This window comes from Phasianus colchicus, chromosome 3 (assembly GCF_987193195.1).
Source record: "Phasianus colchicus chromosome 3, bPhaCol1.hap1.1, whole genome shotgun sequence".
In the NCBI taxonomy this organism is placed as follows: domain Eukaryota; kingdom Metazoa; phylum Chordata; class Aves; order Galliformes; family Phasianidae; genus Phasianus; species Phasianus colchicus.
This window is the reverse complement of record NC_143438.1, coordinates 6,525,137-6,552,492: the sequence shown is the minus strand read 5'-3', so window position 1 is coordinate 6,552,492 and position 27,356 is coordinate 6,525,137. Positions and strand designations below refer to the sequence as shown.

General features: G+C 37.1%; 1 protein-coding gene across 5 annotated transcripts in view; it reads left to right on the top strand.

Moving 5' to 3' along the window:
• The window catches only part of CDKAL1 (CDKAL1 threonylcarbamoyladenosine tRNA methylthiotransferase), a 364,081-nt gene that overhangs the window by 247,768 nt on the left and 88,957 nt on the right, over positions 1-27,356 (top strand). For all 5 annotated transcript variants that reach the window (XM_090136868.1, XM_031610103.2, XM_090136867.1 and 2 more), the window contains one exon: positions 24,761-24,941. In XM_090136868.1, coding sequence (XP_089992994.1) covers positions 24,761-24,941 — 181 coding nt within the window. The remainder of the gene's footprint in view (positions 1-24,760; positions 24,942-27,356) is intronic.

The window sequence follows — 27,356 nt, the reverse complement described above, 5'->3', positions numbered from 1 at the left end:
GTGGGGTTTTCTTCCTCCCAGAGAGAACTTCAAAATGTTTTCCTTCCTCTGGAGAGCTAAGAGTTGATTGCAGAGGTATCTTCTTCTGAAGTTAGGGATTTGTTCAGAACCCACAAGCACAGAATGCTTTATTGAGAAGCTAGAGTTCACAGAAACAATTTTTCTGTTAAAAATCTCTTTTTAGAAGAATGGAACATTCTAGACTCTCTGAAATTCTGACTTTCAACATCACTTAGCAGTGTTTTGTTGTTTTTTCTTCTTTGAGGTTTCCTTCGGGCAAAAATCCTAAAACTGTATTTAGAAACAAAGATTGATATTCTGGTGCAGTCATTTGATATGCAGCACTTGCTTTCAGACACCCTTCTCCTAGCCTGATGATTTTTTTTAGTACCCAGATCAATAACAAATTGTATAGAATATGAAAGTAGAAACTCAAACGCACCAGGCTGAAAAATTGAACTTGAGAAACCATATTCTGTGCTTAGAAATACCTTTATGTATCTATATATAGAGATATATCTATATATATTTGCCATGCTTTTTGTACTTAATTATCTGCAAATTCTAGCATTCGGAAGACTTTTGTTGTTGGTAAGTCAGTAGCTCATCTACTGATGTAGCATGCATATATATCTTGCAAATGAAAGTGTTATTTGTAAACTATTCTAGAGAGTAACATTGTAAAAGAAAGGAGGATGTGCTGATTAATTTAGAAGGTAGTTCTTTATGACTTCTACTTTGAGGGTCCTTGAAGTATTCCCATGTATTTTCTGGTCAGTACCTGTGGAGGGGCTATTCTCAAAACTGGTTGATATGAAGGAGATGCTAATTTGGATGATATATTAATTTCAATATATTTGCAAAACGTTGGAATAAAAGGATTTTTAGAAGCTGCTGCTTGATAAATTTAATTCAGGGACCAAATCAGTCTTACATAAAATATATTTTACCTGGATTTTCATTGTTTCAAAATATGTTTATTCTCAAATGGTCTCAGCTTTAAAGATTCATCATAAATTGTATTTCTGAAAGATGATGTTTTCAGTTTCAGAAAGGAAGACTGCTTTAATTATGTCAGTTCTGGAACTTAATCCTCTGAAATTTACTTTTGCTTATAAAAGCAAACAATTGGAATATATTTTAAAGAACCTAAATGTCATATTCTTTAATTACTTTAATATTCAGAGACAATATGAATATACACCCATTAAAAATCCATAGCCTAGTAATTTGTTTTCAAATTTCTTGTTTGCTGTTGTTGACCTTCCCTCATTTTCCTACCTTTCTGGTTTATAAAGCAATTGCTATATTGATCAAAGCTCTTATTAATCCTTCTCTCATTGACCGCTTGTAGACATAAGACAACAGAACAGTAAAACCAAAATCCAGGCAAATGAAACTGGACAGAGTGGATAAAAAAGGTATGAAAATTGAGAGGCAGGGTGAAATGCTAGGTGTTTATTTTGGGAGGTAGCAAGAAACTGAGGAAAAGCTTTTTAGCATCACAGACTTTTTCACATGTATGTTCTGAGATAGCAGCAGCCAGCAACAATTAATATTATGCTTCCGTCCACTTGAGATTGTCTCATAATTCATACTGGAAGTAGCTGCTATGTGACCAGAAAGCCAGCAAACTTGAGCTGCCAGAGGGGAGAGTCAAGACCCTTTCAGGCTGAGCATTCTGTTCTTTTTTTGCACTTTCTACTCAGACTCAGAGGACTACGAGCAAGCCTGTCCTAGTCTTAGTTACTTTTAATGGTAATGAAAAATTGATTTTTCAGCATATGTAGGTGCAGAGTTAGGAGCAATAGTAAATGAATGGCATGGAAAACAAATTGAAAATTTGGAAGTAGATTGATCTCTTACTTGTAAACTAAGATCTCAGTTGTCAGGCAAATAATAGATTTTTGTTGAAGGTCTGCAGAAGCTGACCTTCACTCATGTCGAACATGAGAGAAGGTGTTACCTGATACTTGGAGACAGCTCCCCTCCAAGGCTCCCTGCTTCCATGTTTTCTTACAAGGACCTAAGCCGATGAATGGCAACTTCAGCAGCTTTTTAGCCTGCCTCTTAGTTTTGTTTGTAACAATTTTAGTGGATTCAGCAGTGACTGCCTCATTTTTCTTTTGGCCAGCCCTGACTTTCCTCATTTTCACTGTAGTGGCAGCCACTGACTGGGGAGAGATGAACATTGGTCAGTGAAGGACAGGATCCACCTGAGCGTACTAAGGGAGCTGGTGGAAGTGATGCTAAGCTGCTTTCCATCATTTATCAGCAGACTTAATCAACTGGTTGGTTGACCAGGCAGCTGGAGATTTGCTAATGTGATAACCATCTACAAGAAGCTCTGGAAGGAGAACCCAGGGACATACAGTCCTGTTACTCTGGTGCCAGGGAAGGTTATGGAGCAGATCATCTTGAGTGCCATCATGCAGCACACACAGGACAAGCAGGTAGTCAGGCCTACTCAGCACAGGTTTATGAAAGGCAAGTTTTGCTTTATGACAAGGTGACCTTATATAGTGCATGAGGGAAAGACTGTGGTTGTTTGTGTAACTAGACTTTATAAAGCTCTTGACATTGTACTGTACAACATTCTGGAGAAACTGGCAGCAATGGCACATACAGGCATATGCTTAGCTGGTTAAAAAACTGATTGTCTGGGTGCAGAGCTGTATGAATGCACTTAAACCCAGTTGGAGGGCAGTCACAAGTGGTGTCCCCTAGGGCTCAGTACTGGGGCCAGTTACCTTTAATATCTTTATCGGTGATCTGGATGAGGGGATGAAGTGTCCCCTCAGTAAGTTTGCAGATGACATTAAATTAGGTGTGAGTTAGGCAGTACGAAGCTCTGCAGAGGCATCTGATGGGTGAATGCCAAATGTGTGAGATTCAGCAAGGCTAAATGTTGGGTTCTGGAGTCACAAGAACTCCATGTAATGCTACAGGCTTGGGGAAGAGTAGCTGGAAAGCTGCCCTGCAGAAAAGGACCTGGGGTACTGGTCAGTAAGTGACTGAACATGAGCTAGCAGTGTCCCAGGTTTCCAAGAAGGTGAATAGCATCCTTATATCAGAAATAACGTACTCAGCAGGACTAGGGAGGTAACTGTCCCCCTCTACTCAGCACTGGTGTGGCTTTACTTCAAGTGCTGTGTTCAATTTCGGGCCCTTCACTACAGGAAGGTGATGAAGTTGCTGGAATGCATCCAAAGAAGAGCAATGAAGCTGGGGAAGAGATGAGAAAACAGTGGTGCTGGAGAGAACTGGAGCTGTCTGGAGAAGAGGAGGCTGAGGGAAGGCCTCATCACTCTCTACAACCACAGGACAGGGGGCTGCAGTGAGGAGAGTGTTGATATCCTTTCTCAGGTGATGAGTGTTAGAACATGACAAGTGTTAGAACACGAGGCAGTGGTCTCAGAGTGTACCAGTGAAGGTTTGCATTCAATACTAAGAATGATTTATTGATGTAAGGTGTGGTTAAGGGCTGGAACAGGCTGCCCAGGGAAGTGATGGGGTCACTATCCCTGAAGGTATTTAAGAAACATTTGGATGTAGTGCTTAGGGACATGGTTTAGTGGTGGACTCAGCAGTGCTGGATTAACAGTTGGACTTGATGATCTTAAAGGTCTTTTCCAACTAGAATGATTCTATTATTCAGGAAGGCAATCCTTCAGTTTTGGCTTGTACAGCACTTCTTTGCCCTTTTCTTATGAATTGGTACTGCAGCATTTCATGCAAGAAAATAAACTGAGGGTGTTTTCTGGAGGGGGATAAAGAAAGGTTGCTTACTAGTATCGGTCTCTTATGAATCTTTTATCTTCACTGTTCTTTATATTGTTTAATCAGTTTTCAGCCAACTCATAGAGACTGCTAAAGTCTTGCTGCCACAGTTTGGATGTATCTCTTGCCTCTTTATAAATTGCTAATCACCAATTTCTAGCATAATTTTTCTTGCCAAATCTATTGAGGATATTGGATGGTTCTGGGCTGTAGGCTCTCAGTTATTCTGTTATTTATATGTCAGGACAACAGCTGCTGGAAGTGCACGGTTCTTATTTCATGTCTGGTTCTCATGTGCCTTGTGAATTGTGACTGTTAGTCTCTTTCTGTGACACTGCTAAGGGAGAACATCATTTGCTGGACTTGCTGCTGAAACTGGGTTAATGTGGAGATCGCTTCAGATGTATTCCATTTGTTACGTTTAAAACTTCATTATAGGTACATCAGGGGGAAAATTTCTATGAGTTAGCTTGTCTTTATTGAACAGCATAAGCATATGTGAAGTTCAGTTTACAGCCTTCAGTTTCTTACATGCATGTATAAGTAAGGAAATTATTAAATTAATACGGCTATGTAACTGAAAAAAAGAACTGGTTTGCCTAAGTTAATTATAGCCTGAGAGAAGTCTTTGAAAACATATATGGCATAGAAAAGTTTTAATGACAGTGATCGCTAGAAATTAAGGGTTTTTTTTTCTTAGAATCATAAACAGTAACAAAAGCCATTTGCCTTGAAATGGTGTGACTATAAAGAGGCTCCCTCCCAGAGGCACTATTTTCTGTCTTATTAAATAGGATGCTATTTAGTCTAAAGAGTACGGAAATAACAGTGTAATGGGTTCTCTGAAATTTGATGAATGTTCTCATAAAACTGTTACTTACATTTTTACTTAGTCATGTAGCCACAAGATGAGTTGGGAGTAAAGTCTGTTTAGTGTCTTTATGTTAGATTTTAATTATTATAAAAGGCAAGCTTTTTATTGCCATAAATTATTCTTTTCAAACACGAATGCATAGTTTTACACTATGACACTCACCCTTGCGCTTCCAAATAATGAATACTGTTTTAAATGAGAGAGTGAAATGCATGGAACTAGGACTGTTCTGTGAAGAGCAGGAGTAACAGTCAGGTTAGAGGACTTTATTGTATTGACTATATTGTAGTATGGGTATTACTAATTAGAGGTAAGTACAAAAATGAGAAATAAGGAACTGGATTTGAACATCTCTTTGAGATGTGTGGTAAAATAATGATAAGAGTCCTTGGGGGTATTCTTTGAGAGTTCACAGTGCTCATTTTACAGACACAGTTGTTCTTGATGAGAATTTGATAGCTTGTTTGAGTTAGAGACTTGGAATTCTTATGCATGACCTGTTAACACTTTGTAGTAAGACAAGGTTTGTTTTCTGTGTACATATGCACATACACTATAGCTACAGTATGGTGCACAAATTCACAGTATGAATGCTGGTGGCAATCCCTGTTCTCCTGCAGCTTGTTTTGTTATTGATATATTTGTCATACTGTTGTTCATGTGCTGATTGCACCTGGCCTAAGGGCATCTGTACTCAACTAGAGAAGTCCAAACTAAGTCATGCAATGTAATGTTAACATGAAGCAATTCTGAAGTTACAGGCTACTTTGAAGATTAGATAGCACTAGATGTGACTTGAGCCTACTTGTTTTTTGAAAAGACACAGGTTAGAAAACAGATTACAGAATTTCTCTGTGCTCCAAAATTTTTGATACGAAGTCTCTTCAGTACAGTTGTGCATACCCTCCCGTTTAAACAGAACGTGCACAGCACATCTGTTCTTACAGAACTTGATTCTTAGAAATATATTTCATATTTTTTCTGGAGGTAAAGAAACACTATGCCTTTTTTCTTCCCCCTTGCTATTTTTCCTCTCCTGTAGATATGCACAGAAACAAGTGCACAGCCTGGGAAATAAATAAATGTTGGATCATAATGGGCACTCCATGCATTCATGCAGTCCACGTGCTTTTGTCACAACACTGGAGTGTTCTGCTTCAGCCCAAGCATCTGGAGGTGTAACTTTTGTACTGATTTCTGAATTTGCTCCTTTTTAAAGATGTAAAAAATACTTATTATTACACTTGTCATAGAAGCTGGCTTAACTTCTTACTGAACACAACCAGCAAAGTTATTTGGAATGCTACTTTATGTTCTAGTAGCTGAGCTTTCCTTTTTCTGGGAAGTCTTATCTGCAGTTTTCTTCAGCAAAGTCCAAATTGCAATATTCATAGACAATAGAACGGGAATAAGTAATGTGCACTGAATTCCCAGTTTCATAAGTCTAGCAAGACAATATCTCTTTTCTTTGTATTCCTTCCCGTGAGGGTATGTGAGTGTTGTTCTTTGGAAGTAGTGATATAACATCTGTAGTGGGGTTAAAAGGAAGAATTTGTAAGAATCACTCTGTATTGGAAATGAATACTCTTAAAACATCTATTTAACGTCTAATGATTTTTAAATGGTTTGTTTTAATTACTGTGACACTATTGTTACCCTAATATTTTAAAACAAAACCTGAAAGCATTTATTTGTTTTATTGGTTTTTTGTTGTTGTTGTTTTTCTGCACAAATATTGTAAATGTGTTTCAACATCATGTTCAGAAATGAAAATGGAATGGAAAGGTTTAATTTGTTTTTGAAATAATGTTTTTAATTCATGTTTCCTTAATCTTATTAATTTGATTCATTGATTAAGTCTCATTTTTAATACACTCTTGTGATTTTAAGCATACACAAACATATGTTAAGATACTTAAGTATTTGTTGTGGTAGCAAATTAGTACAAGTATAAATCTAGGGTGCATCGTGAGTACACCTTAGTGTTCAAATGTGCAAATTTGAATGATGATACTAAATGCATTTGATACACTAAAAATATTTGTTGATATTCATATGTACATTTTGATATTCGACATGGTATGAGGTAATAAATGAATTTTGTAAGCTGTGTTACTTTGACCATAAGAATGCTATTGCACAGAAGGATTTTTGATGGAGTTGTTGGCAAGCTGATAAATACTGCCTGAATTTACACTCAATTCTAGTTATTTCCAGCATTTGAAAGGATGATTGAAGAAAGAGCAGCTGGTCAATATCTTTAATAGTTTTTTTGTTTTTTTTTTTTGAACCCTAAATTGTTTAATCGAAGGCAAGTAGGAGGTGTAAATACTCAAAACTTGTTAAACCTCTTCAGAAGTGTAGTTCTACAGTTTTTGCATTCCAAAGACGTTACTCTGCTATGGGAAAGTTTTCTGTATACTTTCTTCTGTGGTCTGTGATAGAGATTGCATGAGGGGAAGCTATTTTTTTTTTCAAGTGCATCTTATACTGGTCTATAAATTGCATGTTAGAGTCACCTCTTTATAAAGAGGATAAATTTATAGTTATAAACTCCTTATTGCATGGCAAAGTAATAACAAACACGTTAAGAGGTTTGTGCATAAAGTACTGACTAGAGCAGATGAAGATATATTTTTTGCAACTGAATTATTTATCTCTTGCACTTGAAACTTTTTCATCTGTGTATTTTGCTTTGCATTTTCCTTGGTAGGAGAGATTGCCACAATGCAGTTATTAGAAAGACTGTATAACAGGAAGGCAACATTGCAAATATGGCAGAATGTAAACAGACAAGGAATGATGTAAATTCATCTTAATCCATTTACCAGAAAAAATATGAAATGCAAGCATATTTTCTCAGACCTCACCTGCTTTTGTTAGACCATACACCTCGTAACACTGGGTGACAGCACCAAGCACTTAAAGAACTGGGCTTGTGTTTCATTTCACCAATGTTTGTCCTTTGTTATGTACCCACGTACTTTGTGGGTACATAATAAAGTGGGAATCTGTACCTCATTCAAGGGAAATAAAAGGCATTCTTTGCTTAGATTTGGTATTCAATTGAGTGGTTGCTGGAATTGATTGTAACTGTAACAGCTGAAAAAAAAACATAGCAGTGGTGATGTATTTTTTTAATTGACTGTTAAAAATGATTGTTGTTTCAAAACCGGAGCACACAAATAGAGTTTCTGCTAAAACCTCCTCTTAATCTTTGCTTTCTTCCTGTTTCCTTACATATCTGATATCTTAAATGCTTCTTGTACTGCTAGGCTGTACCTTCTGCATAGCATCCTGTATTTTGCAGTCAGCAAAGAACAGTGGCTTGGCATTGCTACTGGATGGGTAGCACAAAATTAACTACTGGATTCTGCATAGGAACTTGAGTCTGATGCTTTTGCTTTCGCAGCAGTTTATTATGTTCATACGTGATAATTAAAAAAGATGAGAGGACACTCGCAAAGGAAAGTTGGAATCTAAATACACCAAATTAGTGTGGAAAATGCACGTTTTTTGTGGCTGTGTTTAGTTAAGTTCAGTAAGTATGTCTTAATTTTGTGTCAGAATATAAAACAAACAGAGTGGGTACAGCAGTGAACTGTAACATAACTATTGTGGGAAAGTGTGCTGCAGCTAGTATAGATACCAGCAGGAATGTTTGAAAATATTTTTAAATGAAGCCTTGTGGAGTAATGAACTGATCTAAATTTTGTACAGGATTTTAAGACTTCACCAGCTGCTTAGGCACATGCAATGCCATGGATTCACATCTAAATGGTTAGCTTGAACAATACATGAAATAGCTTTTCCAGCAGGAGCAGGGAAGTGATCATCCCTCCGTACTCAGCACTGGTGAGGCCTCGAGTACTGCGTTCAGCTTTGGGCCTCTTGCTACAAGAAAGACATTGAGGCCCTGGAGCGTGTCCAGAGAAGGGCAGCAGAGCTGTGAGGGGTCTGGAGCACAGGCCTTATGAGGAGCAGCTGAGGGAGCTGGGATTGTTCAGTGTGCAGAACAGGAGGCTCAGGGGAGACCTTATTGCTCTCTGCAATTCCCTGAGGGGAGGTTGTGGTGAGGTGGGGGTTGGCTGTGTAAGTAGTGATAGGACAAGAAGGAACAGCCTCAAGTTGTGCCACGGGAGGTTCAGCCTGGATATTAGGAAAAATTTCTTCTCCAAAAGAGTGGTCAGCTCTGCAATGGGCTGCCCAGGGAGGTGTTTGAGTTACTGGCCCTGGAAGTCACTAGGATAGATGTCAACTATGGTGGTTTTCTATGTCTTTCAATCTAGAGGAGATATTTTCCAGCCCAATTGTCAGAGCACTATTTCATAGCACAAAAAGCTTTTTCAGCATACGCCCAGTGTAAGCAAAGCATGTGTCTTATTGCCCTTCCTGTTCACACGTGCTGTGTAACAAGGAAACAAAGTTTAAAATATTTAGTATAATTTTGTTTTACTTACGTTTTCTTTAAACATTTTCAAGTGTTGCCATACGTGCTATCCTTCAGCTTTTATACGAGGGCCTAAAAATTAAATGCATGTACATGGGAGACTGTCGAGTGTCAAGGTTTCCATCTCACACAGTAGAGCATAATATTAACCTTGTATCGTCTCATGGGTGCATGCCTGTGTATCTCTGATTAGTTAATGTTCATTTTGAAATTGGCAGATAGGAATTGTGCTTCCGCTGGGGAATCACATTTAGCACAAATTTAAGATGAAAGAAATTAAGGAGATATGTTACTGCCACTTGTTTGGATTGTCCTTTACCTCCGTATGATGCTAAATGTTCATCAAATCCTTGTTAAACCTCTCGAGTAAAACTAGTATGAAATTTGTTGATGTTTTTTTGAATGTTAACAATTTCCAAATGTTTTTGCAAAATTTGACTGTTTCTGAATCTTTTATAAGGGACTTAATATTAGCCACTAAGCATACAGTATCTAAGCAGAATATAGATTAAGCTTCATTGTTTTATTTTCCATATCTTTTCTCTGTCTTAATAACAGGACAGACAAATCTGAATGCAAGCAGTTTTAGAAACAGTTGTTTTTCTATTCAGCGTGTATCTGAATCAGCCTATCTGCTCAAAAAATGAGGTCATGCTCGCTAACTGAATAGTGTTGTATCAACTTCTATGTGTATTAGGTTTAAGCTGTAACTTGGCCTTGCTGTGTATCAGTATTGACCAGGGGAAGAATGAAGCTATGGGCATAAAAACTGTTCCTAGAGGTTGAAGCAGTTTCAAAACTACATCTTCACAATAAAAATAAGAAATACAGATGTATGTAAAATATTGCACGTAGAGTAAAAACATTACACACGTGGCTTAATTCAAAATCCAGTGGACGCAATAAATACAAGTTTTAACAAATCACGTAATTTTAGCCTTTCCAGATCACTATAGATTTATAACATGGTGTATCCTGTCTGGAGAAAGAACTCTTTGTTGCCATTTGTGGTAACCTGCTTTACGCTTTTGGTGAACAGAATAATTAATGCCTTGCGAGAGTCTTTCAGAGTGCTGTAAAAAGAGAATGTCTGAGTGTCTGGTTTTTATGTTGTCAAATCTGATATAGGGTTGGACTGATGATTGTGTTAAGACTTGCATCTATGATTGGTTTCCATCTTGAATATTCAGTGGAGTTACGTGATAATGAGTCATAATATGATTTTCTGCTGTTGACTACTTAGGATGATACTTTTTACAGAATGCAAAATTATTTGAAGTATTTTGAGAACAGCAAAAGCTGAAATCAGCCTTTTAACACTTTGTCCCAAAATACATCTTTTACTTTCCAGTATCAAAGTGAAGTACAGTAATTACCACATTAAGTGAGATAATCTTTTTTTGTGTGTTTTCATTAATAATGCAAATAAACGTTTTTCCCTTGGAAAAAAAAAAAAGAAAAAAAACAGCTAATTCTTCAGAACAAAATTTATTTTGTTGATTTAACTAAAAGTGCATTGAAGCTGTAATTATGTTTATGAAACAGTAGTGACTGGAGATTTTCTATTGTTGTTTTTTAATGTAACATCTGTAGGGGCTGCTCCAAGCTTCCTGTCCCTTGTGCACAGTTTGTATGGAAATTAATTGTTCTGTCAACTCCCCTTGACTTATGGCTGGGTTGGAACATCTTGCTTGCTAATTCTGTCACAAAAAATTTGTTTCACATTTGCTTTATATGCTCATCTTATACTTTTGATTAATTCTTACAGTTTTTTTGAGATTTGTCCTCTAACATGCTGAGGATTTTTCCTCTAAAGAAGAACGTGATTTCTGACCCAGTCTATCTTTAGATTTTTACTTTCTGAATATAGAGTGGTGGTGGATGTTGGGGGTGGTTTTGTTTTTTATTTTTTTTTGGTGAAGAAAATCAGTCACACTCTCTGAAGCAGCACCTGCATTTGCTCCACAGAAAGCCAAACTTAAGGGCTTTGGTAAGGAGCAACCTTCAGGTGCTCCTTAGGTGCAGGAGCTTGTGTTCTCTTTCTACACCCTTCTGCTTAGTTGCTGAGACTTGGAAAAAAGCCCCAAGTAATGTTTTAACAATGAGAAATTGTGTCTTTGCAAGTTTGATGGATACTCTCAGCCCATTGTTAAACACTACAGACTGCCTGAGGTAATGCAAAACTGAGTCTTTAACTGAAAAGTTTGTTCTGGAGTTACCAGTCATGATTCTGGTTATGTTAATAAATAATTTCTGTAGATATTCCGCTTTATAAACTCCTTCTTTAAAAAGTGTCCATACCTCTCAACCACACGAAATGAGTTCTGATAATGCTGTTGCATGAATGCAGCTTTGCATTTGTTGATGAATATTCTCTACGTAACAAACAAATGCTCGTTTCTGTTTTTCACTTAATCCTTAATTTTCTCCTTTGCCATATTTCTAATAGGTAACTAATTTTGCTAATTACTGTCTAAAGATTGGTGCCTATCATTATAGTATGATATAAAATCTCTTCAAGATACAGCTTGCTTTGTCCTCAGTGATCCTAATTTTCTGCTACCCTTTGATCCCTAGTTACAACCTATTTTCTGCTTTTCTTGTAGTAAGAAGGCCAGCGTCTGTTCTAGGCCTGCCAGATTAAACTCAGATTCTTAGTTTCACCTTGAGAATTAATTATACTGTTTATATTGTGATTAGTCCATCTTTCTGCCTAGAAATTCTTCATGTCTCATGTCTCTTCATGTCTCTCTTTTTGGATAGCCAAAAAGCTGTATTTGTTTGTGACAGGCACATGGCAGACTTTCCAGGTTCCAGGCCTTTAGCAGACTGCGATGAAGAGAGATCATAACTATTACATTCCAACTGATCTTCATCTCATCAAATCAAGTACATATAATCACCTCGTTCCATTCCATTCTCTGTTTTTGTTCAGTACTGGTTTACTTTGCAGCTGTACTGGTTTATTTTGCAGCTTAAATCCACTCCAATAGTAACAAGTGAGTAAGGGCATTACTGATATCCTCTTATAATTATGTTTTTAGGGGGTTCTGTTCTGTTTCATAAATACTGTATTGGTGTGGTTTTTTGTTTTTTTTTTTCCTTGAGTCCTACCAACTCTTAGGGGATTTCCTAAACTTTATTATTTTCCACAGTGTAGGACTGTTACAGTTCTAGAGCAGTTGCCTTGTTCTGCTGGTTCTTGTTTCGTTTTGAATAGTATTCATGCTGCTTCACATTCTAACATGACTAATTCTCAGGAGCTGTCTGGGTTCTTCATATTCCAGGTCTTCTTCTCTTACCAGTGTCTTTTCAAGATGCAAGAAAATCTGTTTCCCCTTAGTCTTCAGATATTATTCCTGTGCTTTGAATCAAGTTGGTTTACCCTACACATAGTTATGCTCTCTCTTATCAAATTACACATATTCATTGAATGACATTGAAGAGTGGTGAAGAGAGAGGAGGATTTTTTTTCATCTTTGCCTTGCAGCTAGCAGCTCCAGGCTACTCAGAAACTTAAAACTCCAGCTGCTAACTTGAGGTAAGAAATAGCAGTTCATTTGTATGAGCCAGTCTTGATCTAGGATGCATCATCTTCACTGCTTTACTGCTCCCTTTCACTCCCCTTCCCTCCTTCATTTTTTCCTCTTGGAGGAGTGTTTTGCCCTTCTTTTCAGACACTTCACCAATGTTTCTGAAACTGATCATCTGTCCATATGTCTAGGGATGCAGGTGCATCAGGAAAGCTGATGTAGTATCACCTAGTGTCAAGGCCTGTTTTAAACTTTTATAGTTAACTTATGATGGCTGTTTTGAGATAAGTACCTGTTTCTTGGGTATGGCAATGTGTTGAACCCTCTAGGCATACAGAAAGATTTTTATTGTTGTTACCTTCGATTTTCTTGCTAATTTACAAACAGAAAACAAAATGTAAAAAAATATTTTTACTTATTGCTGTTGCATTTATCCATCTTAAGCACAGTTTTAAGAAGTGCTTCAGTTTAACCTTTCTCCATCTTGTCAGTCATCACTGAGAATTAAAAAAAAAAAAACTCTATTGTTTCTGAAATCAGTGAAGGTAGTTTTTATTACTTATCTACACTTTTGTTATTCTTCCAACTGACTGTCTGAACTGTGCTTGCTAATAAGTTTGATACTTGCTACGATATTTCTTTTTAATTCAGATTGCTATCAGAACGTGTCGTGACTTTAAATGAGAGAGCAGTCTCCAAACAGGATTTGTTGCATGCTGTCACTCCAGTGATGCCCGTTGACCGACTTATTTCAGTATATCATTCTAATTAGTTTTTAAATGAATGAATAACTCTTTGCACACACTTACCTTGGAAAATTTGCTTAATAATTTTGTGAAAGTTATTGTTGCAAGATAGATTCTCTGTTTCCCTGTTATCCAAGTTATATTGCATTGTGTTCATTGGGAACATAATTTGCATTACCTTATCACACCTTCATTAGTAAAGCATACTGGATTTCTTTGAAGTTAAGCTCATGGGTTTTGACTTAATGAGAAAATAGTATTGTTTCTGAGTCTGAAGTGTTATCTCTGAAATTTTAATTCCAGAGCTACGTACAGCTATGTTTCAAGCACACCACAAAGCTCATGTCTCACTGTGTTGTGAAAATTTAAGACCAGATTGTCACCTTTGCCAAAGTAGCATGCAGTAAAACTGAAAGACACTGAGGTTACACAGTAGAAGCTTTGAATCTTTATGTGGGTGGCAACGGTGTATATGTGAGATTTTGAGCCAAGTGCTACACTTATGGTACTGAACAATGTATTTATTATTATTCAAATTTGCTTTTTATGCTGCTCACAGAAGCAGTAATTCCCTATGCAACCTTTTTCTATATGGTCATATGCAAATAATTGCTTCTTAAGGAAAAACTGCTAGAGCATGATAGTAAAAAATGTTAATCTAATAGATCTTCCTTTTATAAGGCCATAAATCTTAAGCCTGTCCAGAAGCATTGCCCCCTAAACCCTCTTTGTAGATGTTGGTCCTGAAAACTAACCGGGACTCAGGTGTGCAATTATGAACACCTCTGTATAGGGACACAGAATTATAGCCATCGTAATATAGCTATCCAAAATGCAGTTCTGCTCTGATACTTTCCTATTATTTGTTTACTTTCAAAACCTTCGTCTCAAACATTAAATTAACTTTATTCACCAGCAGTGTTTGTTCCCATATTCAGACACTTGAAGCCTATCGTCTTCAGAGGCAATAATGTCATACACTCCTAAGTTGATGATAGCATCCCTGAAAACCACACTGCTAGCATTTCTTGTGGAATACTGCCTCTGAAAACTTGAGAACAGTTAGCAGTGTGCAATAACAACAGTCTGGTGTAAAACTGCCCAGCTTTTTAGTTAGAGTATATGAATTGTCTTGTAAATGTATTTAACTAGCCGGCCTCTCTGTTAAATCTAGGTGTCTGGTATTTAGTTTTAACAACATATTTTCTAAGTATTTTCTTGGTAAGTGCATAGCATATAAGTAGCTGTGTTTTATGTGATTGACTGGTGTGGTATAAATTGTATTTCATTAGGTACTTTGAACATGGAGTAGTATGTTAAACTGAGTGCATATTGTGCGTGTGTTAACTGCTGTTCTCTTCACAGCCTTCTTCCTTCCCATGTAGATGTTTGCAAGTGGAAAACATTTTATATAATGATTTCTCATAAAGTAATAGGCAGAAAAATATCCAGCCAAATTGTTTGTGTAGCTTGTGATGTGGGAATTATGTCTCTCTAAATCTGTCAGCTGTTTTGAGTAACTCTTTTGAGCTGGGAATGTTTTCCTCGAAATCTGCTTTGCTTTAATGTTCATCTTGCTGGGTGCCATTCTTCTATCTTTCACTGTACTGCAGAAGTTATCAATATAAATGATCTTGAAATGAAATTTTGGAACGAAACATTAACACAATAGCAATTTTACTTAATTTTTTTTCTTTATCCGTTGGTGATTCTGCTTCAGATGAAGATTTGAAATTGTTCTGTTCTTCTGTTCCCTTCCTCCCCATGTTGCTGACTTCAGCATGTCTTGGAAACCTGCTTGACATTTTGGTGGCTGTTCTGGTTTACTTTTTTTTATAAGACACCAACTATCCCAGTGCATTTCACAAAAAGTGTCTCACTTTCATCAGATTCATTCCTTAGGGGGAAGTAGTTTCATAATGAGGGGGCTATTGCTCCCCTTTTGCTTAATATCCAGCTAAAGTCAGCTGCACAGTCTTTTTGCAGACAGTCTGCACTCAGCTATATTCTTGTGATGACATGTTCATCAATATTTTTAATGACAGTTAACGTGTTCTGTTGTTTTTGTTTCTAATTTCTCTTTGATAATAGAGGCAAAAGCTAATACTGAGTTGAAGATGATGTGGATATAGTGATAATCCCAGGCTTCTCGTATGAAGCAATCAGAATGAGGCTCACCACAACGTCTGTATTGCAGTAGAGGAGAACATTTATTTTCTCCGTGTTCTGTTTGGCACTTTCTGTTTTTGTAGAGTACCTAGCAGTAGTCTGAGTCCTGTTCTCCTGAATTTTAGCACTGATCATACTGGAAAGGGATTTCAACCAGTCTGCTATTTCTGGTGCAGATTCTGGTCTCAAAGTACATTTTGAAGCACGGCAGTGTATATTAATGAAGAATTTGGGGAGTAATATTTCTCTAGTATAGAATACTTAGCAATTCTTTACTTGCATTTTACTTACAATCGACTTACTGAGGTTTGTCTCTTGTCCCTTGCATCCTATAATTTCCAGTTCCTTTTGCTGCCTGCTTGCTGGAAAAAAAATGAACCTGCACCTGAAAGAAAATGAAAGCAGCATCCCATTTGTCTTAATTTTAGAAATACTTTCAGGGATTTTTATCTTCTCGTGCCTGTATTGCTGAATGCTGTCAACACCCGTCTCAAAAATGTTACAGTGTGAAATGATATCTTGAAAACTAACAGAGATATCAGAGGTACGAGGGATCTGTCACACAAAGGAAATAAGGACTCTTCAGACTGGAAAAGCAGTATAACTGAGAAGGACTAGAACAGAAGTCAACAAAATCATAAGTAAGAGATGAGAAAGTGAATAGAGTTATTTCTTGTCTTTTCCAGACTAAGAATCAAGGGGCATCTAATAAGCTTAGCAAGTGGCAGGCTCAGAAGAAACAAGCTTTTTTTTTTCACAGCAAGCATGCATGTGCTGGAGGGTTTGGGATTCAAGGGCAGACTGGACAAGCTGATGGAGGAGTAGTCCATCACAGCCTGCTGATTATAAAACCACCTGACAAAATCCCATTGTTGGAAGGAGGAAGGGATTCCAGGGGACCATACATCTTGGGCACTTCGTGCTTCCCTGGGCTTCTGCTGGTGGCCATTGCTATTAGCAGATGCCTGGACTGAGGTGAACCTTTGATCTGATCTACCTTATCTTCAAAGTCCCTGAATCATTAGTAGATAGTAGATTACAGAGGGGAGAAAAAGAGTTCAGAAGGATTTTTCTTCTTTAATTAGCATTTGTTAATGGAGCACAGCTTGCAGGTTTTTTTCTTGGATTTAATCATGCCAAAAAGGCATGTTAATCATTTTGGTTTATATGCCTGATTTCTTTGTCAGAGTGAAGAGCTAAATGACTGTCAGTGAAGGAGACATGCATGAGTCCTCAGGGCCCAAGACATTCAGTATTGGTGATAAGCGTTGTGTCAGACAGAGAAAAGATTTATAATGTTCTCTGCTAGTCATGACTGAGATCCTATTATTTCTGGCTATGCCTGACAGCTCTAATGTTAAACAGTGAAGGGTCATAGAAAGTTAGTGCAGCAAGCATTAAGTACATTCCCCAAAACAGGTCCCTGGTGCAACCCTTAGTAAATTCAAACTTTATTTTTAGTAATGACCTTTAGTAATGTGAGCCTTGATCCACTGAGATGCTGTTCACTTTCGATGCATCTCCAAATCCCTTTTTTACGCATTTTAAATCAACACATGCTTATTCTGAATTTATGCATGTGGATAGATGGAGAGATGTAATTTAAACACATCTGTTCAAATATGCATTTCAGATCAACTCGGTGCCGGTTCTCATAATACGGCTGAGTTTTTGACGGGTATTATATCCCTAAAGTACACAGCAGATGGTATTTATTAGAGTTTGAATGGAAATGAACTTTAAGGATGTTGAGCTTTTTGTCTTACGTCGTGGCTGTTTTGTTTGTTTTTTTTTTTTTATCATAAAACAATAATGATCTGAGGTAATAAATCTGTAATGGAGTTATGTAAAATGTTTCATCGTATGGGAAGGGTAAAACACCCTATAGCTGAATGAAGCTAGTCCAACTCTTAACTGTGATGTGGGTTTTGGTTTATTTTTGTTTTGGTTTTTTGTGAGTTTTTTTTGTGAGAATATTGATAATGGGAAATGTTACAGTATTGCATATGAAGTGTTTTGACTGCATCTAACAGGAACGCTAGCAGCCCACACTCTGTTTAAAGAGAGTAAAACTGGGAGTACTCCTTCATCCTTAGCCAGCAAGCCATGTCAATTAGGAAATATATTTTATCCAGGTCAGTATTCCCCAGCACTAAGGACAGACTGAATCCCACCTCATATGGGATCCTTCTACCGGTACCTTCTCAGGTTGTTTCTGGAAATGACGTCTCCTGTTTGTCTCATGCCCACTTTCTGAACAATCTCTTTTGGAGCATGAGGTGGGCTCGGTAAATAATGGTGACATAAAATACTCATTCTTGCTCTCAGTCTCTACTGATCACAGATACTGCTGTGCAGCCTTTCCGAAGTTGATGGATGCAAGTGTTGATGTGCTTCTGTCAAAACTGTTAATGGCTCCACAGTTTGAAAACCACCTTGTAAGCTTCATTTGCAAATCAGTTTGAAGTTGCTGTTTATCACAAAGCTCAGGTGCAACGTTTCCCCCTGTGGAAATCATTTTTAGTGTTTTGTAAAATGTAGAACACAAAAACCGGAGTGCACACAATGGTTCTCTGGTTGTAAGGCTGGGCTTTATGTAGTTTTTGCTACCCTGGAAATCTGAAGTTTTCACTATGAACCACCTCTGAATTATCAGTAGTGTGTGCTCTTCACAATTATTCTCCTGTGTGTATATTTGCATATATACCCTTCTTTGTGGAGGTCTGCAGGCATATGTTGAGTCTTGCTCTGGGGTCATGTCTAGACTTTGTTTCATCTGTTTGTTGTTTTTTTTTTGTTTGCATGTTTTTAATAGAAGAAGAAATTCACACTATAAATACAATATGGTCTTACAGTTTCTTTGTCTGATTTGTTGTGTCTGAGACATCGTCCAGCTATGATCCAAGCTGTGAAAGCAATAATAAGAAAAAATCCTAAGACTATGCATTTGACATACATATATATAAAACATATAACTTACTTGAAACAATAAATATCATCCAGTGTTTACTGTCATGTGAAAGTAGACTTGTGAGTCTACTTGTAAATGAACCCTTTATAGGCTTCTACTAACAGTAACAATAAAAAGATATCTTCACTGTGATGCATGCAAACTGTGAGGTGAAGGAAAACTGGTTTGTTAGGCAGCCTAGAATTGTGTTAGGTGGTAATAGAGAACATTTTAAAATACTTGAGATAATATAATTGCTTTGCAGATGGAACACGTACGTGAATGAAAGATGCTAGCAGGTGCCCTGCCAGGGTGGAATCTCATGCTATTGTATTTAATAGAAATATGCACACCATAAACAGGTTGAAATTTGCTAGAAGTGATAAAACAGAAGGTCTGAATAACTAATTTGTAACTCAGTTTAAAAAGTAATGAAGTTTAACCATGATATTTTATTAAATAATTTTCTGTTTTTCTCTTGCACTGAATAATAGCAGCTTTCTGTTTTAGAGAGAGGGATCACAGATTTCACCCATTCCTCTCAGTACATGACTGTGTTTGAGAATACTAGATGTGATGTACTTTTTTTTCCAGTATACATTTATTACATGTTTTATAAATATTCAATTAAAATGTGGTAAATTTGTGTTTTCAATTGGCCAAATCCAGGACACTTTTATAGAAAATGTAAGGTGTTTCAAACTGAAACAATGCTTGAAGTCAGATACTGATTCTAAATACAGAAGAGCAGAAACAGTATAGTAGAATAGAAACTATTCTATGCAATGTATAGAAGTATGTATATTTCTATATGTATACATACACTATGTTGTATGTATATAATAGATATATTTTTATAGTACGTTTGTTTATTTTATTGAAGTCTTACTCCCTGGCCATGTTCAATGCAATATCTTGCCATCTCTGCGTTCTTTTATAGTGTGTAATTATATTGCAGACTGAAATATCTGCCCTGTCTTGCTATTTTTACTTTTATTGCTTGATTTTATAGTAGTGTTTTTAAAATATTAAAAAGAAGTGATATTCTGATATCTACTGTTTATTTCTGTGATGGTGTCACATGTTTAGAGCAGTTGACATGAGTGTTTAAAAGAGCTCATCTTTTCTCACACAAAGGTTTTGGACTTGTATACCCTTTACTGGTTTTAAAAGCACACAGAAAGATTACTAAGAAAATCATTGTCAGTGGATATCCATTTCTTGGAAGTCTATACATCTATAGCATAACTTAGGGTAAATCTTAAAAAGATGGAAACCTTTGCTTCAGAAATTACATTCAGATTTATTCCCCAGGCTGTAGATTGTACCCTGGGCTGTACTGGATTCATAGTCCATGGAAAGAGAAAGATATAGCAAAGTGCAGGAGGGTCTCAGATCTGAGGTAGGTTCTCTGAAAGCATGGAAAGTTCTCCATGGCTTAATTTGCAGGCGAATCTCTGTAGAGTCAAGGGAGAGACAGGATGAGATTTCATTTTATTTCTAGCCTGTGACAGAGGCAGTGCTTCCACCTGAGTACCCTGCTTCCTTCTGCTTCAGCTCATAGGATTCCTCAGTGAGCAGTGCAAGCCTGTCAGAAATCCCACAAGGTTGGTTCTTTATCCCACAAAACTGGTTCTTTAGAGGAAAAAAAAAGAAAATGGGGGAAGAACAGGCCTGGAAGACCATGCAGTCTTGAGGAAGATGCAGCTGCCACCTTCAACTCCAACCCAATATGGCACGTTGAGATGCCTGTTAAGTTCTGTAAATATGCTTCAAAGACCAACTCTCCAGCAGCTTGAAATCATTTCATTTTAATTTATTATCTGGATTTCATTTTCAGTTTCCCTAAAGGGGCATTAGCTCCATAAAGGCTCTAACATTTTTTTTTAGCATGAGATTCTAATCTATGAATGGAGAAGTTGCTTAGGTCATCGCATCTTTGGTTTTGATTTAAGTGAACTCTAGACTTCCCAGGCAGTTCTTACACCCTTCTCTAAGAATGTGTTATTTTAAACTTATTCATAGAGCTATTTATTCCAATCCAGTATTTTGTTATGATGAGAGGGCTGGAGAATCTTGGTTAAGAATCAGTTGGTGGCTTTATGTCATGGCTGGTAAATGCTGGAAGGGAAATTGAAAGAATATGTAATCATGAGAAAGAATTTCAGGTGATCACCTGAGAAGGTGATTTTCTAAATCAGTCTACCAGGGATTTTGTTTCACATTTTATTCCCAACTCACATTTCATCAGGATTTGTCTGATTTTCCTCTGTCGGTGAATTCACTGATGGTAACTTATAATAGCTGCTGTACTTCTGTTACTTCTAGTCCAGGTTCTATTTTCTCTCACAGCAGCAACTGAGTCCCCTGAGTAGAAAAGACCAGAAAGCTCATCACTAGCCTGAATTCTAGTCTGAACTGCCTGCTTATTGACAATGTGCAACAGAGATACCTCAGCAAGAAGGACTTCATGACCTGCAAAGCTGTAGTGGCACACAGCTTGCTTGAACCATATTTATTCTTCTGGAGTTATTTGGAGCTCCCTCACATGCCTGTGAGCTGTGAGAAGCAGCTCTCATGGCAGCAGTAACATACATTGTGTTCATAGACTATGCTTCCAGGCATCAGCCTCTCATCTGGAAGGTAAAACACATTTATTTTCTCTGACCCAGGAGGATTGCTTGCCTTGCCTTCAGGTCGAGTGTAAGATGTATTTCTCTATCATTTCAAACACATTCGTTTTTCCTTTCTGAGAGGCTTTGGGCATGTGACCTGTCAGCACAAGTTTATGATTGTTTGTAAGTGTGCTGCACCGTACAGTTCTACTATAAAATGGACTCTACTATAAAATGGACTCTGCTATAAAACGGATTCCCTGCTCATTTTTGGATAGTTAGAACTGCCTAAAATGATGGTGATTGTATGACTGATCTTGTTTAGGATCACAGAACGTAACTTTCCTTGTGCAAGTGGAAGAGATTTGTTTGTGTAGAGGGACAAAAATGAGAAAATATGCTGCTTTGTTTCAGACTGTCAGAGCAGAGGTTGCCTTAATTTTCAAGTGTGTATGTTTTATACTTTTCTATGGTATGTTTTTCTTAACTGTGTATTTCACTCAGAAATTGTGCTGTCTGCAGAGCTAATTTCTCTCACTTTTGTCCATGAGTGCTTAGAGAAAGGCTAAGAGCATGATTTTTGTCAGTAACTGGGTTTTATTCCATATGAAATTTCATATCCCTTTTTTCCCCCCTGTTAAAGACTTCTTTTTCGACAGTATCATCAACAGTGGTATAAAAATGTATAATACAGTGTTGTATTTCGGGCAGTCGTACTGGATTGAACCTTCATTAATTGCTGTTGCTGAGTATACCATGGCCCTTATTCTCTTTCCGTACCCAAACTTTTCTTTGTGTGTAATAATTCCATCCAGAAAGAAATCTAATTACTAAGATAATTAACACCTTACCACCAAATGGAGTTCAGACATTTGTACCGTTTATGAATTTTTAAAATATGTAATTTCCTTTTAACTGAGTGACAACTGGTGTTATGGAGAAAAAGAGCATATTTTATTGTATCTAGCTTGATTGGGCCTTATAATTCATGTTGCTATAGAAACAACCAAACCTTTATCAAGGATGGTATTACTACTACCATTGGTAATAAATGCTTTGACTGCTTCTGATAGTGCCATTAAAATAACTTCATTATAATGGTTTTGTCAAATGTAATGAATGTTCTGTGCACGTTCTGAGCAATGGCAGCTGATGTTACTGATATTGATTTATGAAGCAATGTAATTTTTTTTCCATAAGCTTACCGTTACTGCACAAAACATTTGTAATGTTCACGAAATCATGTTGCAGAACCTTTTATCTTGCACTGTGTCAGCCTTAAGAATCCTTTGGCAATTGAAGCAGTTTAACCAATAGTTTGGGAATTTTTTACTATCTTGTGTAATACTGAGCTTGTTTCCCACTTGCTGGACATCTTCAAGGAGTTAGTCCAATAACTGTATTTTACAGGTTTTGGTTTGACATTCAAATTCTGTGTTTAACAGAAATGTCAAAAAATTGAGTGAGAATCCATGAATTCAAAAAGGAACTGAATTTGTTTTGTTTCTTCTGTGAGCATTTTTTGTAAGGAAAAGGTGAAAGAAGATTCCAACAAGACATTGTCTAATAAATTCCTGTGCAGTACATTAACTGTATATGCTGGCATGTGTGAGATGAGGCCAAGGCATCTACTTTAGTATAAACTTGTTGCCACTACATATATGCAAATTATTTAGAATTATAGAATCGCTCAGATTGGAAAGGACCTTAAAGATCATTGAGTCCAACCACGACCTAACCATACTACCCTAACTCTAACAACCCTCCTCATCCAAACAGTTTTTAAACACATCCAGGGATGGTGACCCAACCACCTCCCTGGGCAGCCTATTCCAGTGCTTAAGAACCCTTTCTGTAAAGAAGTGTTTCCTGATATCCAACCTAAACTTACCCTGGTGCAACTTGAGGCCATTTCTCCTCGTCCTGTCACCAGTGAGAAGAGACCAACCCCGCTCTCTCTGCAATCACCTTTCAGATACTGGCAGAGAGCAATAAGGTCTCCCTTCAGCTTCCTCTTCCCCAGGCTGAACAGCCCCAGTTCCTTCAGTCTCTCCTCATAGGCCATATTCTCCAAGCCCTTCACAAGCCTTGTTGCCCTTCTCTGGACCTGCTCCAGCACCTCCATGTCCTTTCTGTCCTGAGGTGCCCAAAACTGAGCACAGTACTGCAGGTGAGGCCTCACCAGTGCTGAGTACAGGGGCAGGATGAGTTCCCTACCATGATCACCACACCATTCCTGATACAAGCCATTTTCTTTTGTTCTGTTAAATAGTCACAAAAGATATTTACTACCATATATTGTTTGTGCTAAAAACCCTGGGATGAATATAACTTTGCATCCTGTAACATTGCACCTAATTAAATTACTTCCCCTTTCCTCGGTCTTTTATCAGTAGATTCTCCTGTTGCATAGACCTCAGTGTTGCAGGAAATTTCTTTTGGCTATGCCAATTCAAGTTTCTCTGCCCGCTGTAAGCACGGCATTATTTTTTCTATGGTGCTGCACTGTAATAAGACATCTCTAAGAGAATAGCTCTCAGCTGTTCCCTTGCTATAGCCTACCTAAGTACTGTTTAGACATTTAAATTGGAAGGGATTTCTAGAAAGCATCTCATCTATTCCCCCTACTTGAAACAAAACCTACTTAAGGTCAGATGCTACCAGTACCTGTATGGGGTACTTACTAGGAAAGGTAAATTATATTTTCTCCACTTTATCATTGTTACTGTCCAGAAACTACCTCTTCTGGAACCACAGCCTTATCTGTGTCAGTATGGAGCGCTGGGAGTGCTATTCATTTCTGCCTGTCAGCAGAAGAGGTTTGTTGTTATTCCCACTTTAGAAACAAGCTGGCGGAGACACAAAACGATGCAGAGTTTTCCCAGCTTCTCGTAAGACAGTGGTCATCCAGCTGGCTATCATCACATTCAGAAAACTCTGCTGATATCTCCAGGGTCCCATAGAGTGCTCTGTGAATACCGTGCAGTAATCTCTTGGTTGAAGAACTCATTTTTTCTGGGCCATGTACTTAAGGGTTCTGCATCTTCAGTCCAAGTGCAACAGTTAGGAACTGTTGCACTTGATGAACAGAAGAGCTCAGTGGCTGTAAACTGAAGTATTTTGTTTTCCTTTTAGTGCAAAGGATAGTTGACTTCTATGGAGTACTGAGTTAGAAATTAAATTAAAAGATATCTTACTGATATTCATAATTTCTACGCTCCGTGAGATGCCAGCCCCCTTTTTTGGATATCCTGATCTCTTTTGAAAGCAGTGTTAAAAATTCTAGTGGCTCAGAAGTTACACGTTTTGTGGATTAAGTAATAGACTCTAAGAAATCTGTCATCACCTAGAATTTCTGATGAAGGAAGAGTTAGTCCAAGTGTTCTCACTCTTGTATCATGATACTGATCCATTATTTACTGCAATGTCTTCTATGTTGCTTGTGCTGTCTGCTGAGTGCCAAATGTATTTTTCATCCCCAAACAATCATTTTATGTACGTATGTATGTATTTATTTCTCTAAAGATCGTTTTAGGCTTCAATTTCTGTAAAGTTGAAGAGTTTTAAGTCTGTGTATGCTAGCTTTTAGGGGAATAAGACTTACATGTCCTAAGTTCAGTAATTCTTTCTACTTTCTTCACAGAGTGCCTGGAATAACAATTGCTACAGACATAATCTGTGGTTTTCCAGGAGAGACAGACGAAGATTTTCAAGAAACTATGAAACTTGTAGAACAGTATAAGTTTCCAAGCTTATTTATTAATCAATTTTACCCACGCCCAGGAACTCCTGCTGCAAAAATGCATCAAGTTCCAGCTGCAGTGGTAAGACACAATTCTTTTCCTGTACTTTTCCTGTATGCACTGTACACTGCATACTATGATATTTTTAAATGCATGAAGCATGTAAATGTAGACTTTCTGTAAAACTGTGCTACAATTCAATTAAAGATTTATGTAAATACTTGAATTGCTTTTAGAGATTTGCTAGATCACTGGGTACTTTGTCATGCATTAATTATTGTTTAGATTGCTAGGAATGGTAAAATAGTAGTTATACCGAAGTCATGTCTTTTCTATCAAGTTTTGATTAAGTGCTAAGAATGATAGCTAATTGCTTACAGTTTCTTTATCCCCATTTTAAGACTTCTGTGACTCCAGCGGTCTTAAACCTGTTGTGAATAATTGTGCTCTAACAATAGAGCAATAATAATATGTGATTCATTTGTCAGATATCAAATTTGCACACAATAATTCCACAAGACCACCTATATATAGTGTTATAAGTTATACTCTAAGTTTTATATATATATATATAAGTTATAAGTTGTACTCTATTTAAAAAATCAGTCTTCCTGATTTCCTGAAGAAATTTGCAGTTAGTCTTTCAGTTTTGAGGTGGTTTTTTTCTTTCTGCTTTTAGCTTAAAAGTGGATCCCTTCCTAACAACCCAACATTTTCATCTCAGAGTCATACGTGGAAAGAAACCTGTCTTACTATAGAAAGCAGGTGGCTGTGACTATATTTTGATTGATTAGAAATAGTTTTTTGTAAGTAATAATAGCAATCATATATGAATGTATTAATTTCTTAACTGAATTTATTACTGTGCAAAATTTTATAACTTTTCTTCAACCAAAAAAGTGTAGCAGACCGCCAGTACAGTAATTTAGATCATAATTGTCTCACTATTACTGGCATAAGTAACATTTGTATTTCCTATAGGTATAAGAATGAAAGTTGGCCAACAGTGTAAGCCTATTTGAGTAAAAACTGTTCATTTCCATTTGCTTATCCTGGTCCTCTAATACAAAGTCAAACCTACGTATCTGTACTTGTATTCCTCCACTTGTATGTCTGAAAGTGAAGAGTCTCTGCTTACTCTCAGTGTATACCATGAATTCTGTAAGATGTCAGCTGCAGAAGACAGGAAATGAGAGTGTATCTGGCCTCTGCAATTTATTATTCAGAGAAGTACCTCTCGAGTAATGATTGCTAATTTATTGTAGTCAATCTCATAATAGAAAATACTGGGTTTTCAGATATAAACAGCTGTTGTTGAAATATTATACTTAGTGCAACAAACTGACAAAGTTGAATTATTTTTATTAGTTTAGAATGCTTTCTGTAAGGTCATAAAAATGAAAAGTATGCAGAAATGTGATTTCTGGAAGTTAGGCAACTTAAAAACTGAAAAATGATTTGATTTATATTCTTTCATCCACTAGTTTGTAGGTGCTCTATTGTCACAAGATGTGCAAAGAGCTTAGGTTGTTTTGCCCACTTCTGTTTAACTGTGTGTCCTGAGAAGACATAGTGTGAAGAGCTCATTTATCAAAAGAGTATTAGCTGTTCTGTGGGTGGGATGCTTACTTGCAAAGTGGTAATGTCATTTTAACCCAATTTCAAATTCTTCTTATTTTTAGCACTAGCTTAGGGCTAAATTGAGTAAGGTTGATGAAATCTGTAATCCAGGGCTGATGGAAAATCTGTGATAAATAATTTTTTTCTCCTTTCTTCAGTAGTTCTTTAAAAAATCACATGAGGTCATAGAATCACTGAATGGCTTGGGTTGGAAGGAACCTTAAAGATCATCTAGCTCCAGCCCCACTGCCATAGGTTGCCACCCACTAAGTCAGGCACTGGATCATGTTGCCCATGGCCCCATCCAACCTGACCTTGAACACCTTCAGATCCTTTATTCTTCCATCTTTCTAGAAGAGGAGAGTAACCAGAAAACAAAGAAAAAGGAAGGAGACTGTGCTGTCTGAAGCTTTACATTTACAAAACCTCTAGATAGAAGCTATTGGCCTCTCCTGCATTAGAAGGAATGTAGTGGCATTTTATTCCATGTCTACAGGAACTTATCCTGTATGTTGCTCTGCTAGTAGAAGAAGCCACCATGCATGTTATGCACACTTCATTCTTTTGAAATTCTTTATTACTAGGTGAAAAACTGAGAGTATTCCATTTGTTAGCTTCTCCTAAGTAATCTGTAATAAAAGTATCTGAGCAATATTTGAATTTTCCTTCACACTAAACTTTATAGATCTACGATGCTTAAAAGAAAGCAAGCAGTTTACAAGTTACATTAATGCCATTTGAAAGGCAGGTCATTATGAACCAAGTAAGGAAAGAGCAACAACAGAAAAGTCTAATATGCTTGTGTGAGTCCATGGTATTTAGTATTCAGTAGTTACTTCATTTCCCAGCTTATTCAGTGAAGTATTTTCTTCTGTT